Genomic DNA, 19,376 nt, shown 5'->3' on the forward strand with positions numbered 1-19,376 from the left:
GCATGTTTCCATAATTAAAGCGTAAATCCCCAGGAAAGGCAAGACGAACAGTTAGATTGGAATCAATACACATTTGCAGAGCACAGAGAAGTGGACGTGCAAAATACATAAAGACCTGACACAAGTCCTTGTTATCATGTGTATCCATGCCTGTTCAAGGACATTTCTATTAATGGGTCAATATATCAGTTATGATTCACTTTTTTCTTTTCTTGCAGTCTTGAGATCTGTTATAAATCAGAAATTCCCCAAATTAGCTAATAATTTGGGGATTTTTATGTGTAAGATTTTTTTTTTCTTTATGATACCAAAAGGAATTCATTTTATGACACAGAATTTTGTTCCTTCTCAAAACAATTTTCAAATGTTCAGTGTAATCAAAGCACTAGCATTTAGGAACCTAGATAAAATACAAAACATGAGCACAACGCTTAAATGCACAAAATAGAAACAGAAGCTTAAACAATCTTCATATTTGCAAATCATCTGAGATGCTCTTGCCCCTCCTCTATCCACTGCTGGCATCGATCCTGATTTTGGGCCCAGTAATTTTGTGATGCCATGCTGGTGCCGGCTTTTTGGCACCGTCTTTAGTCAGTGGAAATGTGTGGAACTGGTTTTAGATTGGACACTGGGAATGCATCCGTGGAAAAGAGAGGACTGACATCAGCGGCTTCAGTAGTGGCCATGGCGGGGGAAAAAACTACAAAAATCAAACTTCTTCTTCCTGTTATGTTTAGTTCTCAAATCCGTTCTCGGACCACTACTGAGCATCATGATGTTAAGGGAGAAAAAACTTCCAAAGAGAAATGCTGAAGAGCATGACACACGATACAAAGGCAATTAGGCAGAGGAGAGGCTACTAAACGCATAAATGAAGGACAATTAGACACAGGTGACAGACAGTAGGGCAGGACAGGCAATGAAAGGAAGTGTAAGTATGACAAAATACAACAGGACACAGAGAAAAATAATAACAAAGACAAAGAATGATCTCAGAGTCAGGACAAGACTCACTAATACATCTCGAAGATGATGCTATAAATCAATTATTTTCTGACACAGAGTTTAAAAAAAAAGCTTAATACCACTCTCATACAGTATCTGTCCAAATATGCTGTCACAGCTGTATTCACTAATGTCTGGAAATGGGAAAACCTTTATTCTGACTCTGTAATTTGTGAGCTATACAAGCCTATATTTGGCAAAGGACTGTTCCCCCTTTGTTCCATATCACTGTGCGAACTATGTACTGGCTTTAGCATCATATTTAATGGACAGAGATGAGACTGCACATTGAAATTCCAGAAAGAAAGCAAATCAGTTTGTTTGTTTTTTCCCCAAAATGTGAAACTTGTCGATTAAACAAGAAATGGGCCTCAACTTCAAGCCTGACCAGGCAGGTGATGTAAGGATTAACCAAAAATTTGTAAGTCCCAAAGACATGTTTAGGTTTCACGCAAGGTCATTGATAGGTTTGCAGCGTAAACCTATTCGCTGGAACGTTCAAGACAATTCTACTACACAGCAAAAGCAAGACACGAGTAGGCAAAGTTCTTTATGTTTCTCCTGCACGGGAGAGAACTGGACAAACGCCGTTCCTTCGCTTGACCCCAGTTGCTCTCGTCCACTCCCCCGTAACGCTGCTCTTTTATTGAGGTTACATGAATATACATAGGTTCATTAACATATGACGTCTACATACACACAAAGCATATAAGCATATATGAGTAGATATTTCTAAGCATAAATGACAATCAACAATACAAATCTAACAGTCATGCTTCTAAAATCATTTATAAGCCCTCCCTCCCCTTTTCATTCAACATCTGTGGTTTTCCCTAAAGTCATTAGTCATAAAGCACACTGGTTTTAGTATTTTAGCGTATAGTGAGCAAGTCAGTAAAGCAAGAGCAGGATTATCTTCTCGTTAAAATGAGCATCTCTTCTTCACAAACGCAGCTCTTTTACTTTTTTACCACCATTGTCTGCCAGTTCTGTTTTCTCCATCTGTCTCCCACTACTTCACACATCTCCCTTTTCTTTGACCTCATCGTGCTTTCCTGTTTTCTTATCTCTGTGTCTCTCTCTTCCTTTCTCCATCAAACCCTTCTTTTCTTCGTCTTCGCCATGCCTGCCTCTCTGTGTCCATCTGCCGTGCTAAACCAAGCGACTGATTGTATTTCAGGCAGTCAGTGAGGTAAATAATCTAGGCCTGCATGCTGGGCTTGAGGGATATGTCCATGAGTATCCCTGGATTGAGCCCCTGGGTGGTTGGGGGGTAGAATAGATGTTGGACAGAGGCAAAGATTCAGACTTCAAGTCATGGATATTTGATACCCTTATTAATAATATGAAACAATTACACAAAACGACCACCTACATGGAAGTCAACATGCCAGTTTCTCCGCCTATACATGTGAACAGGAAAAACAGGATCATATCATGACTCATGCACCAAAAATAGCTCCAGTTTTCTTTACATTACAACTGACACAGTTCCTACCTACATACTGTATCCCTGCGTTACGCTGTTGACTAATTAAAAATATATTTATATATAGCGTCATTTCCTACACCTCATTCTTCTATATTTATCTGCCCTCATGAAGTCGGCCTGTGTTTGACTGTGTATCTGCATTGATTGCTGTGTGCCCCTGCAGTTCGACATGCAGCAGCTGTCTCTGGATGAGCTGAAGCAGGTGCTGTTCCACGCCTTCCGGGACCACCTGACAATGAAGGACATAGAGAACATTATCATCACCGAGGAGGAAAGCCTCAATGAAACCTCAGGGAACTGCCCTGAGTATGAGGGAGGTGAGGAAGCAGTTCTCGTGGAAACTTTGTTGGTATAAAAAGGTGTTTTGGGCAGTAAACAGTAATCTCTTAATGATTCAAATAACAACATGCACTATGCTTATTCGAACTGATTAAACAATCCAAAGTACACATATTTGTTTTTTTGCCAAGAGCCTGGTGAGTAGATCGATATCGCTTTTATTACTGTGTGCTATGAAGCTACAGCCAAGAGGCAATTAGACAAGAAGCAGGGGGAAACCAGTTTCTTTCTCTCTCCACATCTCTGGATTATCCCTGGTGGCTGTTTATGAGAGATAATCAACCAATCAGAGCTCAGGAGGATGGAAATTAGGGCATCATCTTCCTGCATTGCTAACTAGCCATATTCATTAAAAATGGAAAGAGAAAAACATGGTCAGCATGTATAAGATCAGGACATCTGTACAAGTTGCTGTGAGCTAACTTAATGCAAACTCTGACTTGTTTCTTCAGTGACTGTGGAAAAATCTTCACCAAAATGCCTGTAACAAGACAGATAAGGCAGCTGCTACTTATTGTTTTGGACAAAACTAAATCATACCTCTGGCCAACTTGACCACAGTTAAATGGATGAGTAAACGGAGTAAAAAAGAAATGCAATTTCACTTTGGCAGCTAACCTGGTTCTCTGCAAAGAATAATACCCAAAAAGCCTCTAACACTCACAGTTTGGTGTGTTTTGTTTTGGGGGGTTTTCTGTCTTTTATCAGTACACAAAATGAAGCGGTTAAGCTGCAGAACACTGTGTGTTGACTTCCTCAAGTCTGCTTGGCAAACTCAGTGAAACGTCTCAAGCAAATAATTAAAGCACACGATAACACTCATAACTATTTGCCATGACACCACAAATAGCTGTATTTACGGTTTAGGTGTGGAGTTTTGTAGAGTGCCAGGCTAGCTCTCTGATTCCAGACTTTTTCGCTATGGTGAGCTTTATGCCTTCATACTTGAGGCACAGGCACGAGTCGTCTGATCTCAGCAGTGTGTAAGAAAATAAGCAACACTCCAAACATTATACTAGCCATTTACCATCAGCAAAGGATTATTGCAGTGATCAGTTCTCTTACAGGAGCCCTCGTGCACACTTTACCTGCACAGAGTCATTGTTTTTGTTTTTCTGCTTGTCTAGTCAGACATGATCTTGACAGCTGCCCTGGTTTCATTTTGACTATGTCTAGAGAGAGCCACTGATGCAAGTGTGTGCTGTCAGCCAGCTTATCATTGTCTACAAACTAAACCAAGGACTGAATCATGGACTGTATGTGAGCTTTTGGCTGATGTGGAAGTGCTTAAGCCAAAAGAAGGTTAACTCCTCTGACTGCAAAGACAGGTTTGACTGTACAGATAGCCGACAGCAACAAGTAAAATTCTAAAACCTTTGCTTTAAATACAGTCTTTTGACTGAATCAAAACAACTTCAACAAATGAGTGAATGTGCTATGGGACTTGACTGGGAGTCATGATGTGCCAGAGCAAACCAGCTGCTCACGAGAAATAAAGTTAAGAGAAATGAAAAGTCTGAGGAAAGGAGAAAACTTAGTGCTACTGGAACAAAGTGAAAACTACATAGCACTGTGCTATGGGTGAATCCTCAGGCTCGCAGAAGCAACCTTTTAAGTGTTGTTTAGCAAAACTTTGAGGTGAAATCCTTCATTTTCTAATCTGTTGCTATATCCATCACAGAAGTTTCACCTGTAAAGTGTTGATCATGTCAAAAAGACTATGAAAAATCAAGACTGCTGAAGTAATATTTAGATGATAAAATCTAAACATCCTGCAGTCATAAATTAATGTCTGTAAGTTTTTGAAGCCAGGAGTAAGACAGATTGAAGATTGACTCCCTGCTAAATGTTTGACTGAACAGCTGAAAGACAGGCAATATTTTTCCAGCCTATGAACAACTTATGTCGCTGTAGGGAGAATAGGGAAATGAAAGCCTAAACCTGACCCTGCAGAGCCCAAAATTGCCTGTCTGCTGTGAAACATCCACTGAGTAAGACTAAGACAAAGGTAAAGAAAGATCAAACACATTGAAAAACTTAGAAAGCCTTAATGAATCCACTGGGACTCAGTCTTGGGGAGACCTTAAAAAGAGACAGCTGGAGGGAAATGGTGAAACTAAGCAGAGAAGGGACAGAAGATAAGAAGCTAAAGAGGATCAGGGAACTGCTGGCTTGGCACTCTCTTTCACGAAGTTTTTGGTGTTGAGGGAAGGCTGTATCGTGGAGTTAGGGAGAGCAAAATGGAAAGTATAAAAATGTTGAGAGTGGGAAAATAGGCAGGGGGAGGATGTAGAAGACATGAAGAGGTATAGACATCACTTCTAAAGGACAGCTGTACACCTCTCCACATTTAACCCTCTTCCCATATACTCAGCTTCCCTCTTTCATGGCTGCTTCGTTCCCATCTGCGTCCTGTCCAGTGGGACCCCAGTGCCTTTCACAGTTCCTCTTAGATCCCCAAGTCTGAGCGCTGACTTGATTTATTGATGCAGTGTGTGATACTAACAACCTGAGACAAGCAGGCTGACAGCAAGGAAACTTTTGGTTGTTACTCCTGCTTCAAGGCCTGTTGGAGGACACATCTGTCTCTGCTCATCTTTTTCTCTCAGTCTCCAAAGATAATGTCTTTAAGGAGGAAAGCAGGGGCCTGTCATCCCAAACACCCCAAGCAGAACAAAAGTTCCACCTTGCGCCTCTTGTCTTTGTTTTTGCTTTGCAGCTTTGCGTGCGTTGTAACCAGTTTTTGCCTCTGATGAATTGATTGTCTTTACACTGGAGACGCTTCAACTCGACGATCTGGGTCACCGAGATAAACTGCAAAACATGGCAACCAGAAATGTTAGCTGCTACTTCACCTGCATTTGTTTGAGTCAAAGAACCAACATGTCTCCCGAGGAACAGGTTAAAATGGTAAAAGCTGAATTCTTCATGAAGACCATTAGACACTTGGAGAGAAAATGCCCGTTACCTTTATTGTTCCGCAGACTTTATTTTCTAAACCTTCACACATTCTTTCTTGAATGCCGTGTTAAAACAGTCTCAACTCAAAGGTCCATTTAGTTGCATTTTGAAGCTTTTGGTAATATGTTGGAGTTTTCACTCAGCTAGTGGAAGTCACTTAGATTTGACATGAGCTTTGATTATATGATCATGGAGGTTGCATATGGGTGGGAGACTGTATCCCCTAAAACTGCCTCACTGAGATTGTGAGAACATCCACTGACTTCTTTTTTAATGCTGCACACCAAGACGCGGTTGTATAGCCATTATAAATCACCAGATCAGCATGTAACAAGGCCTGCCTCCATATAAAGCCAATTAACTGTTTTGTTTTTTCTTTTTAAAGACACAATCAACTGTGAGAGCAGCAGAAAACCAAGGGGGCTATCTATTACCTGTTTCATACCATGATGCAACATTTTGAGAAAATACTGTGCTTGTTTTTCTTGTGAGATATCTCTTGCACCTGTGATCTAAGTATAGTGTGAAGCTAGCTCCGGCAAGTGGTTAGCTTAGCATATATGCTAACACAAAAGAAAGACCTTCCAAGAAATTGTCCGATCAATTTTACCTACAAGCAACCATAAAACTCACCAGGTGTTATTTTTGGCCACCTGTGTTGACTTCGAGTATCTGCTGCTTGCGAATGTTAGAAGGTTATTCACGGGTACAAATTTTAAAGCATGGCAGAGCATTAGAGATGCTGTAGTTTCACCTGACTTTTAGGGTGAGTTAAGCTGACTGCCTCTTAGCTCTGACTCCACACCTAATTCCTAACATAAAAGCGATATTGATCTTCTGGTTTAACTCCCTGCAAGGGAGCTCTTTTCCCGAAATGTCAAGCAAACACCTTACATGACAGAAGGACCCAAATAGAGGCAACCAGGGCCAGGATAAAATCCAAACCTCAAATATTTTGCCAAGTTGAGGTCATATACAGATGGCCACTTGGCATAGCAAAGAATGCAGAAGATGTAATGGGAGAAAAAAAGAGGAACAGACAGACAACCCATGTAGTAAATCAAAGAAATGAGGAGAATACCACACAGAAGGAAGTAAATTGTTTGATAACTTGACGACTGAGCGGAACGAGACAATCTGGGAGCTTATTACTGGAGAGCTAGGGATATGTACACTGGGGAGATGGATTAGATTAGTAACAGGTGGTGCACAAAATTGGTGGGAAAAACACGGGGAGAAAGTAAAACAAACCACAGTGCATGAAAGTGAGTGACTTCTAACTAAAACAGGAAGTCACAAAGACTATTCATTTGAACGTCCAGTTTCTATTTCTTTGTTTTCAAACTGAATGCAGTAGCAACTGAATTTACCATGACAAAAAATAAGATGTACAAAAAAAAAAAAGACAAATTATAATAATCTCTTCATTTCTCTTCTTTTTTCACTTCTCTCAGTTCATCCCAAGAAGAAGAATAGGCAAACGTGTGTCAGGAAAAGCCTGATCTGCGCCTTTGCTATGGCTTTCATCATCAGTGTCATGCTTATCGCAGCCAATCAGATGCTGCGGAACGGCATGGAGTAACCAATTGCACTGTGAGCATGGGGAGTGGACAGAACAGCCATGACCTCACATCTTGTCTTTGCAGCCAAAGCTGGACCACAACCCAAGCACTTCTCTAAACAATCAGTTGAGTTTTGTTTTTTTGTTTTTTTAAGTTTTATTTGAACTGAACTTACAAAGGCAGACAATGAGTAAAATAAGTAAAATGAAAGGAGTTGTATTGACGATGTCACCACATAGAGTCACTGGATTTACTGATCGTAAGGAACCTGAACTGCAAAAGAATTCTGTTTTTATATAAAACACTGAAATTAAGGGGGGAGGGTATTATTTTGTTGTTTTCAAGAACAAGACCACCCTTTAAACTTGATTTTCTAATTACCGAAAATGTGTATCAGGTGCTTTGAGCCATTCCTAATTACAGAAAACAAATAATGGTTATTATGGACAACTTCAGAAGTTGCACTGAATGTGGAATGAGTGAATGGTGGGCACAGTATTGAAATGCACACACACACACACACACACACATATATATATATATATATATATATATATATATATATATATATATATATATATATATATATATATATATATATATATATATATATATATATAGTTATGTATACAAAAGACTTTGTGAAACATTTACATTAGTCCACCAGTCTTGGGTCACATACGTTCTATGTGAATCTACAAGAAGCACAACTCAGTACTCAGTGACAACCCACTCAACAGTCATTGCTATCCCACTAGTAGTATTGATTGATTCATTGATTGATTCATTGATTGATTGCTTGGTCAAGGAAGATTTGTGTGAGATGTGAAAAACAGTGGTGTCCACGAGTAAGCTTGGAAAGGTTTTAAAAAAAATCTAATCAAATGGAGTGAGGACTGAAAAATATGTTTAGGAATGTACTGGGAGAAAATGTTTCATCTCAGCATGTCACTGTAATACTGCCCAGCTGTGGTAAACATAAACCAAGCAAAAGCATGCCACAATACACACTGCCATACCAAACATTACCCCTACTTGTTCCCCATGGATTTCACTGTATATATAATACTACTTAGCTTATGTAATGTATTATTCCTCTCAACAGCAGAATGTATGAAAGATAGAAACTACTGAGCTATATCAGGGATAGAGTTGTGACATGCTGTCTAATACAGTTGTTTTCTTGGACAAGGTTGCCGTCTAGTGGTGAAAATAAGTACTGCAGGTAAACGCCTGAACAGCCATGTTTACTATGTCTACAGGGGGGAAGAACACCGCCAATAAATCTGAGCTTTGATATGTTTTTTGTGTCAGTGTCACAAGGGCACTTTGGTCTGTATTGGTCACTTTTTTTAACAAACATTTCTTTGCCAAACTGGATTGTTGCAACAGTTGATCAAGGTTGGATGAAAGACTGAAGGTGATACCTGTTGTAGTTTCTGGGGTCAATGCTGTGTTCTATGGTTCAGATTTAATAGAGATTTTTATTTTTTATTTTTTACAAGGCTTACTGGGATGAAAAAGTCCAAGAAAGACCTTGTAGGAGATTAGAATCATGCTCCTCTTCTTGCGTAATGGAGACAGCCAAGGTTGAACATCTCAGTGACACAATATATTAAATCTGAGGATGAAGCTGTACTCGGTGGTGTTGGTTTGGGGCTGGGGAATAAATAAACATCATTATTTATGTGCTGAGATTAGAACAGTATTGTGGGGACTGAGCAAAATGTTACGTTTTCATAAACAAATTTAAGGAATTAGTGAAAATTACAGCAAATATTGTTTACAGTTATCTTAACCAAATAGCCCAGCCCTATGTAGATGTAGCTTTATATATGCTAGTGTTTATTATTCCCGATTGCAACACGCCATAACAGCAGTGTAAGCGGACTGCACTGTGCTCCCCTGGGATATTATTGTAGACTTGTTTGTTTCCACTTAGAACTTGGAGCAATTTCACTTGTTTTCTAGCACTTTGGCAGGGCGGAGAGAAACAAAACTGGATGTTTCAGTCAAACTAATGTGCAACCACAAGTCCGGCTTAGACAAAATATAAAGAAGGTAAGAGGGGAGAGGGCTCTCTTTAAAAATAAATAAAAAATTTAAGAAAGCTTTGTAAGATTACAGCAAAAATGTATAATACTGTAAATCAGTATGCATGTTCTTGTTTAGGTTTTCATGTCTTTGAAAGACAGGGAATCCAATAATCTTTCTTTGTGGTGGCACAGCCTTGGTCTAAATGTAGGTATGTATGTACTACTGTCACATACTGTATTTGACTTTCCAATTTATACAGTAATAGCCATTTTTCTAGTTTCTACCAGCTATTAATCAAATCAGAGTGCGGAAGAGGGCATTTTCATAAATATGCAAATACAAGGTCACGTCACCAACATCTCTGTTTCACGTCACCTAGGGTAGAGTCTGTAGGCCTCACTGTGGATGGTTAAACTTTATATTGAATTCAATATATCATGTGTTTTCTTCACATTAGGTTTTACTGGAATGTTCTCACTGCCTCATTGTCCTTGTATAAACTGCTGTATAATGTATGCTACACTTATTCCTGTAAGTCGGTTCGTCTTTGATATTGACATTTGACCAATGGGCCATCTCTTCGCCTTTGTCGATTAGCATCACAACCCTTTTGAAACCAGCATAGAGCGCTTTATCTTAACAATTCTCCGATAATTGTGCCATTCAGACATCCTTGCATGGCTATGTAAGGGAAACAAGACCTTTTATCGACACTTTTGATGTTTACATTGTTATACTGTACATCTGTATCAGGACAGGATCAATTCATGATTTTCATGTTTTTGAAAGTTGCTTTTAAGATTTGTTTTTACCAAAACATGTTTTTACCAGTTGTAGATTGTGTAAAGACAAATCCTAACACAGATATGTAAAACAACCTTGGCATGCTGCTTAGAAAAGGAGAAAGAAAACAGCAATAGTTACCAACTGAATGGATATTTAAAAATGCAAATAACGAGTTTAATCTGTTTAATCTAAAAAAAAAATTTAAAAAAAAGTTATATCCATATATGTTTATGCAATAAAATTTTGTTTTGATAGAAAAACTATAGTAACTGTGGTTTATTTTGAAAGATGTGCAAGAGAGTTTGAAACAACTTACAAGAATTAAAGCAGCACAGAACGGTCAAACTTAACATCAGTTCAAGTGTGAGAACTTCTGTAACAGCAGAAGTTTGGGGCCAGTCAGGAAGATTCCTGTGTTTGTGAACACAATGCCAAGAAGGAAAGGTGTTGGCAGTGATCTTGAAGAAGCAATTGTTTCTGCCTGTCAATCTGGGAAGGGTTACCTATAAGGGCAATTCCAAACAATTTGAAGTCCATCATACGACAGTGAGAAAGATTACTGAAGTGGAAAACAATTGGAAAACATTCAAGACAACTGCCAATTTTCCAAGAAGTGGGTGCCCCAGCAAATTCCCTCCAAGGTCACACCGTGCAACACTCAGAGAAATAAAACAGAGGAGCTATATTTCAGCCTTCACAGGCTTCAGCCTGCACGTTAAATGTTCAAGATGTTTGTGTGTATTTTTATTATGTTCAGACACATAAAACCTTAGAACTGAAAGTGAGTGTACTTTTTTTTGTACATATAATTTTTGGCTCAAAGTAAGTTTGTAAGCAGCAGTGCTTTCACTTAGTGTTTATAATTTAAAGCTCAGGTTGTTGCTTTGTCACTTGCTATCATCGTTGCAGTGTCATTTCTAAATATCAGGCTTAAAAATAGAATGACAGCATGGTTGGCTCTGAGCTCCTCTCATTCCCCACATACAGCAACATCCCAGAGTGAAAGCCCAGTATGACATCACCTTCATACAAATGCTCTGAGGCCATTAATCTTAGTGGGTGTTACAGACAAACTGCTTCTTAAAACTCGATTTGGCGTGATGCAGTCTGTAATGTCTAGAGGGGAACTAACACGTTTGTCAGCTCGTGTCAGACGGAGGATTCCAGTGGAGCAATGCTGGCATCAACGCTAACACTAAATCATGATAATTAGGGGGCATAGGTCAAACTCTAGTGAGAACAGCCTCATAGCAGATGCACCCGAACTCCATTAACCGCCAAATAATGAACCAAAGATGCCATTAGGTGGACAAACAAGGCATTATGCTTAGTGTAATGGTCCAGATAGATATTAACAGCCCGGGTTAGCTGCAAATCCTTCACTCTGTTATCATTGTGGGTGAAATTAACGGGTTGGACTTCATAAGTTAATTCCAGTTTGCTTTAAGGTATAATGTAAGAAATGGAACAAAGAAGTCACACTGACAATGATTTGCATTAAAAAAACTCTTTAATATGAGGTATTCACTGCAGATTCATTTTTCCTTTGAACCTCTGGAGCACATATAAATGCACAGGCAGCATGAATGTCAAACACTACTTTCCCTCTACACTTCTGAGCAAACAAAGATAATAAACAGCATTCAGTGCATTAAAGGGGACCTATTTTCTCCAAACTTTCTGTCATTCACATATGATGGTGGGTTCTGCTCATATTAAATGTGGTCAAAATTACAGTCTATTTAACAGATTTTTTCCTTTACATGTTTATACAGACATTCAGTCCAGACAATAAGCACAGATCCCTGCCCACTTGTTGTGCAGACCTACTGTTTGTAAGAGGTAGCCAATCAGAAGAAAGCTGGCTCGAAGGGAGGGGTAAGGGAGATACTGTCTGAGAAGTGAGGGTCTGCACCAAGGAAGAGGACAGAATAAATAAAGATAAAGATTATATTGGACTTTAAATTCTGAAAAATATGGAGTATAGGTCCCCGTTAACATTAACAAATATCCACAGAAAAAACTGTTTATTTTCTTATGCGTTATCAGTGTGGGGTAAATCATATGCAACACTGACTTAAAGGGGGGGAATCATTTTCTGTATTAATACTGCTTCGCTGTCACTTGTGTAAAACATGGTATAAGATACCATAAAATACAATAAAGACTCCACTATGTAAACAATTACAATGTTTTTAGCATAAAGGCACAACTGTAACAATGTCTTTTTAGATCAACTAAACACAGGACGACTTTTATTTATTTTTTTATGTGGAAAACCTGCAGTGTCTTCTGTGTTATAGTTTAACAATAAATTAAAGCTAACAGGACAACTTCTTGTTTGACATACTTGTTACAAAATGCAAAAGAAAAAAAACATTAGTGTTGGCATACAATAAAACAGTACGTTCAATACTCAATGTCTTCTTGTACCTTTTAAGTCAAATTATAGTGCCATTCACAGATTAAGTCTGAGTGTAGCTGCTTAGCTGCTGGATCTATGAGTTTCTTGCATTGTTTCCAAAGTATGTTCTGGTGAAGGAAAGGGACTGCTGGAACAGATATAATTAGAGACAGAAATAGGTAGAGAGGAAAATAGAAAAAGACAGAAGCAGAGAAAGAAAAGTGAAGTTTAGAACTCTGTGTGTGGGTGACTGTAGTCTCGACTGCCTCCTGGGCTCTCACTGGGCTTCATGAAGATACCCTCCATGGCTTTCCACAGACTGTGCTGGCTGGGGCTTGACATAGCATGAACTTCTGTCTGACCGTGGATCGGTCGTCCATACTGCTCCCCCGTCACAGACAGCAGTGCATCAGTGGCCCTGTGACGGAAGCGGATGGCCTCCTCCCGCTTCCATACGGATCCCCCGCACTGAACCGTCCACTCATCGAGGTGGTCTCCTTCTCCGTTTTCGCCAAATGCGCTCACCTCCTGTGAAAAATGAGAGAGAGATCAGAGGACTAGTGAAAACAGAATAAAGAAGAAGATGAGGTGCTTTCTTTTGTGGAAGCTCTTTGAAACCCTACAATGTTTAGACATTTTTAAACAAAATAACCTCCTGATGTTTTTATGCATGCACGGCAGACTAAACTTTACTAGACATTACTGAGCTGTGTGTGGGAATGAAAATATCTAGATCAGTCAGATTAGACAACAATCTTTTACCTGGCAGCCCCCTAATCTATGTAATATTAGACTGAGCCCATAGAACTGTCTTCAAAATTGACAGCCAGCATTAGATCATTATGCATCCTGTAAACTCTGAAGGTGCCACCTCTCACCTAAACCAAACAAAATTATTAAATCACAATTCTGTAAAATTCCTTAACCTGCAGGATACATCCACCCTATATGACCCCACCCCTTTGACCCAATAGGCTCATTTCCCTCCAAATCCAAATGAAAACAAAGGGGGTTAATCACACGCTGACTCTGATAAATGGTTTAGAAGATACATGCATGGATGCTTGAATGTGCACATCACATCCTATTCAGAAGCTTAACCAGCTTCGGTCTGTTTTTTCAGGGGTATTTACTGGAGTGAGAACAAATCTGTTGTAGATGCAATCGCCTGTCCATATCTGACCAATGTCCTGCTCTTTACTGCATCTAAAGCCTCGGTCACACAGACCTAGAAGTCAGTTGGGGAGTACCCTGGCAAACCAAAATCCTTGCAACCTCCAGCAAACACTAGACCAACTGAAATTAAAAAAATTTATTCGTTTGTGGTTAGCGTCGGGGAATACAGCTTTTTTCCTAGCAACTTGTGGTTGTCAGGGGTTTCCAAGTGGTTTCTAGACCTGTGTGACTGTGGCTGCCCCTGTGTGAATGGGGCTGCCCCTGGGACTTGTGCAGTGTGGGATACTGTCTGAATCTAATTTACATGTTTGGATTTTATATATGAAAAATCCAGATGTGCAAATCACTCATCTTTTGACATGACTGAGGCAAATCTGCCCAGACTTAAACGGGGTACCCTGATGGCACGAGGCATTGCTGGTTGTGGTTGCCAGGGGTCACCAAACAGTTTCTAGGCCTGAGAAAGAAAGTGATGGTTTCCTTTTTTTTTATAATTTTTAGATTTTTCAAAAATCCTTATTCTGTCCTTTGCAGTTTCCCAGCTGCGTAAATATAGCTGTTGACTGTGTTAAACAACCTTCACAGATTTTAATATTTATCAGTTAATAGATCACAACGCCATGTATACCATTTTTTTTTTATCTGGTGTCTTATCTCATCACCAAAGGTTCGGTGAAATACATCCCAGTCCACTGAATGGTGTACTAGTACCGCTCATACCAAATTACTGGGCTTCATGAGTGGATGAGAGCTCCTGACAATTTTGTGGCATTGAGCATTGCCACCACCCCCTGGGGATTTATTATTGAAGAGAAAAGAATTTGCAGAACTTGTACTCAATGTAGTTTCTTCATAATTTTTTTTAAAATTAGATTTGTTTTGAGATGTGATTTGTTAATATTGGGATGTTGGTATTTTTTTTTTAAAATATACATCACTGATTTGTCCAAAGTACGAATATTTGTTGTAAACTGGTTTTATAATTGAGGTAATTTATGAATTTAAGTGACAATTTCAGAACAGGAGACATGGATGGTCCAGTTTTCGGATCAGGTGGTGATGTTAAATGTTATTTGGCTTTTTGAAGATTGTGTTGAAGTTTCGAGTGGACTCATTCATTACCTGATTGATAGTATGCAGTGTGAGATGTCTAGCCAGGAAACTGTTTTTTTTTTGTACATGACGAAGGTCACACAGACTGAAATGTTGTAAGTCAATAAAAAATGATGATAAGCTGGACAGTGTGTGGAGGTTATATATTGTTACACCCAATTATTACAATTTCAGCATTTCTTTATCATGTAGAAAAAATATGATGTACAGTTGTAATTGCACTTCTTTTTATTATATTTTAATATCTCAGATATTAAATGTAAAGAAATATAAACTAAAATTTCTGTTTTCCTAAGGTACGCGTCTTCCAACCCTCTGACACTTTGGTCAGACAGTGTTCTCACACTTTCTCAGGATTTGGGAGTTTTACGCTGACCCGAGGCTGTTTTCCCAGAGAGTTTGTTAAGTATAAAAGCTGCTGTCAACTCAGTTTCACTGCAAAAATGTTGGTTTAGTTTTGAATAAAAGTGAAAGGCAGGCACCCTGTTTTTGTGTGTCTGTGTGTGTTTACACAAGACTACACATTAATAAATGTTACAGCTGTTTATCGCTTCAGTGTTTTTCCTAATCTTCCTAATTCCTAAATTTATTATCAGCTTTTTTGATTAAGAAGAAAAAAAAATAAAGTCCATCTTCTACACACTGACATCCTTCCCCAATTTTTGCAAAGAGAAACCTGGTAAATCCCACACATAGCCCCAAAGCTCTCAGCTTTTCCCTTGTACTTCTCCCACCACCCACCTGGTTAGATGACAGCGGGGAGGCGAAGTAGTGGCTATGCAGGTTACGTCCTGTGTTGACATGAGTGAGGCGAATCGTCTGCCCACACTTAACTGGGGTACCTCTGTGGCACAAGGCATCACTGGTCCCGCGAACACTCCAATAGCTGTTGCTGTCTTCTACTGCAGAAACCCCTGTTACAGACTGCTGTCCACTACCTGCCTCAGAGACACAGTCAGCAGAGGATTGTTAAAGATATTAGAGACAGTTCAAATAAAAAAATAAAATTTCATCTAGAATAGAAGATTGTTATTTAAAACCAGTCCTCTGCATAACTTATGAACTTTGTGTATGTGATGAAGGTTAGGTTTGCTTTATTGGTCGGTTTTTGGCAAACAACAATTCCATATGCTGGTGTGCAACTACAAGTCAGTGCGGTGAAACAATGTTATACCTAGAGTTTTCTGAGTATACAGTAACATTTCTTGTTATTTCCTTTTGTGACGCATTATTGCATACACCAGTGCCAAATGCTGATATTAGGATTAAAACATGCAGGTACTCTAATAGGAAACAGTAGAGGTGGAGGTATTCACTGGAGACAAAAGGAATGAAACGTCACGAATATCAGGGGTGATTTGTGACAGAAGGTGTGAGAAGGAAAGGTTTACAAGATGGCAGTGAGACCTGGTGTGATGTATGGTTTGAAGACAGTAACACTGACAAAAACACAGGGTGCTGAGCTAGAGGTGGCAGAGTAGAAGATGCTTTGATTTTTGTTGGGAGTGACCAGAATGGACAGGATTAGAAATTTATATATTAGAGGGAGACGTGAGGTCATGCAGTTTAGAGACAAAGTTAGAGAGACAAGGCTGAGGACATGCAGAGTTTCTTACAGAGGAAAAAAGAGTGACATGGTGGCAGATGATCTGCTGTGACGACCCCTACCCAGAGCTCATGGCTGCTGGTGAGGGTAGGGGTGAAGATTCACTGGTAAATCAACAGGTTCGCTTTTACACTCAGCTCTCACTTCATTACAATGGACTGGTACCATGGGCGCCAATCTCCAGCAATCTCCCCCCATCACTCATAAACAAGACCCCAAGATACTTGAACATCTCCACTTCCTGACCAGGAGTGTGCCTTCCAACCTTTACCAGCTGAGGATCAAGGCCTCAGACTCAGAGGCGCTGATTCTCATTGCAAGGGCACCAGCTTATTGATTATTGTTGTATCATGATACCATCCATCTTCTTGGAAACATATCATGATAGTATTTTACTGTGTACAGGTGTCATTGCATCTGTACTCAGAGTTTATGGGGTTGTTATAACTGATACCTCTAAACCTCTATCGCTGACTAGTACTTGCACATATTTAACACCACCCTGGGTTCTTGCTCTGTCAGCTAGTACAGATGGAAAGAACCAGTGTAAACACAGTTTATGCTGCTGACTTAGAGGGGCTGCATTTTGTGTTGGAGATGTGATTTCACCTTCGCTTCTTCTGTCTGTCAATAAAAGACCACAAAGAAACAGAAACAGTCGTAACTGTGTTCTAACTGTGGTTGTGCACATAAACGTTTTTATTTGTCTCACCAGGAAAACCTTAGAAACTGAGCTGACCTCCTAAAACGTGTCACATTTAACTGCAAACATGATGGAGTTAAGTTGAACATTATGACAAACTCACACTGACACAGTTAATGGATGAAAATTAAAAAGTCAGAATTGTATTTTTATCCAACAATGCAAACTTAGTTACGAAGGAAAATAACTGTAGTTATTGTTAGCTGAAAAACACGAGTGTTTATGAATGAAAAGATTAGTTTTGACAGCAAACTTACCGGACCCGTAGCGTACGTCGTGCGAGTGTAGTCTCACGTTGTGCTTTAAATTCAACAGTTTAATGACTGATCCGCAGGTCACAAAGCTCAGTTCCGTGCCAAGGGAGAGTCCAAACACACAGGAAAACAACAACAAAATGGCCTGTACAAAGCGTGGCATACTTTCACAGTTTAATTTACCCATTCCTTCTTTGTTTAAAAGCCAAGCACATCCAGCCGTTGATCCTTCTCAGAGATTTGCCTTATTTTTCGCTACGTCATTAAAAACGTACAGTAAGCCAGTGTTGAGCTCAGGAGACAGCGCCTCTAGCGGCTCGGAACGGCATCTGCGCGGTCTTATTTGGTTTTGGGGTTATTTAAGCGTACTGTTTGGCATCTTAAATGATATTTATACTAGAAAAAATACCTTAACGATAGTAAAGGTTGTCATATGGCATGGTGTTATTTTAGTTGTTTATGTGTGTATAGAATCGAGGTAAACCGCAGGGTAGTGATGGGCAGATGAAGCTTCATGAGCGCAAAGCTTCTTGAAGCTTCATTTGCTCTAGTAGGACATCTACTGGACGTAAAAATATTAGAAGAGTGTGGCCTTTTGCACACAGCCTGTAAATGTCAACAACAAAAGGAGTGTGTAAAACATGTATATTGTAGTGATGGCAGTATACTGTGTATATTTATACTGGCAGTATGGAAAATGATTATTTGGAAATGCTTAAAATGGAAATGATCATTTACTGTGAGGTGAGGTGTGGTTGGGGGTGTGGACAGTAGTTGTGCTTTTGTAACGTTGAGGTATGGACAGCTACACACTGAGGCTTTGAGCCTCAGTCCTGCCTGTTCACATTTTATTCTGTAAAAACAACATTTTCACTGCTTTTATGACCTTTTTAGTGGGGAGAACATAGCTAGGATTTAATGATTTAACAAGTCTTTTAAATCCTTTGTCCTCCACAATGCTAAATGGCTGGGAGTCCTCAATCACCATGCTAACCAGGTCTTCATCTATTTGAGATTGTTCTCCTGAGGAAAGACAATAAAGACAAAGCACAAATATAAATATCACACACGTAACTTATAACAGCTGTATAATATTGTTATATTATTTAGTAACATTACTGCATGCTATATTATCATGGCATTTGATGGCTCACCTGGTCTTGCTCCACAATCGCTGTTCCCCTTATTCTCATGCAAAGCTCTGTAGTGCCTAAGCATGGATGAGGTGTTGTTGTTATATCCCAGCTCCCTGGCACATAGCAAACACTTCACCTTGTACAAAAGTAAAGCCGCTTAACATAAATTGTATTGCACCATCAGTATTATGAAAATACATCTTATGTAGAAATTTACATACCTTGTTGGGAGAAATAAAATAATCAAGATGTTCGCACACAAGGGAGGACATCCTCCTCTTCTTAGCTGGCTCCATTCTCTCCTGACTTTCTCTCCTCACTCTCATAAACCTCCAAACTGTCTCCAAACTCTCACTAACCGCAACTCTCCATCAAACACCCACATTTTTGAATGAAGTCTGAGGGGTTTATATCTGTCATAGCTCGCGGCAAAGTTCGAACCACTTCATGAACCAGTCACGTGGTACAGCCGGGCAGCGAGGCTTCGGACGTCATCATTTTCAGCTCCTCCCATAAATGAAGCCCCGGCCAAAATCCTTTCCACGCCCACCCCCGTCACATCACTACCTTGCAACGGAATTTAAGACTAAACCAACACTAGCTTACTGGAAAAACGACTTAAACCTGTTGGTTAAATCTTTGACTTTAGTTAAAAAGAAAAAGGCTGCTTTTTTTGTTTCCTTTATGGAAGATTTTGATTTAGTGAGTTAATAATTTGTTAAATTATGTGACCCCATCTTTATATTTTATTTTCACTATGTATGAAAGTTGCTAATATGTAAGAAATGTCTATTCTCTG

The 19,376-nt window shown here is 39.5% G+C and overlaps 2 protein-coding genes and 1 long non-coding RNA gene across 4 annotated transcripts in view; 1 reads left to right on the plus strand and 2 right to left on the minus strand.

Annotated features, from left to right (window-relative positions):
- caln2 (calneuron 2) overlaps positions 1-7,865 on the plus strand; it is a 30,048-nt gene extending 22,183 nt beyond the window's left edge. For both annotated transcript variants that reach the window (XM_082549887.1, XM_082549888.1), the window contains 2 exons: positions 2,664-2,817; positions 7,255-7,865. In XM_082549887.1, the coding sequence (XP_082406013.1) occupies positions 2,664-2,817; positions 7,255-7,382 (282 nt within the window). In that variant the 3' untranslated portion in view covers positions 7,383-7,865. The remainder of the gene's footprint in view (positions 1-2,663; positions 2,818-7,254) is intronic.
- Positions 7,866-11,676: 3,811 nt separating this feature from the next.
- On the minus strand, positions 11,677-17,735 carry sdf2 (stromal cell-derived factor 2). Its single transcript, XM_082548325.1, has 3 exons — positions 17,445-17,735; positions 15,620-15,816; positions 11,677-13,117 (listed from the first exon to the last, which is right to left on the minus strand). Exons 1-3 carry the CDS (start codon positions 17,626-17,628, stop codon positions 12,818-12,820), a joined length of 681 nt encoding a protein of 226 aa, XP_082404451.1. The 5' UTR covers positions 17,629-17,735; the 3' UTR covers positions 11,677-12,817.
- Positions 17,736-18,039: 304 nt separating this feature from the next.
- On the minus strand, positions 18,040-18,815 carry LOC309716349. The gene is made up of 3 exons (XR_014279415.1): positions 18,799-18,815; positions 18,596-18,713; positions 18,040-18,464 (listed from the first exon to the last, which is right to left on the minus strand). It is a non-coding gene; the product is annotated as an uncharacterized lncRNA (long non-coding RNA).
- Positions 18,816-19,376: the final 561 nt, after the last annotated feature.

The sequence above is a fragment of the Aulonocara stuartgranti genome, assembly GCF_965226115.1.
Source record: "Aulonocara stuartgranti genome assembly, chromosome: 10".
Lineage (NCBI taxonomy): Eukaryota > Metazoa > Chordata > Actinopteri > Cichliformes > Cichlidae > Aulonocara > Aulonocara stuartgranti.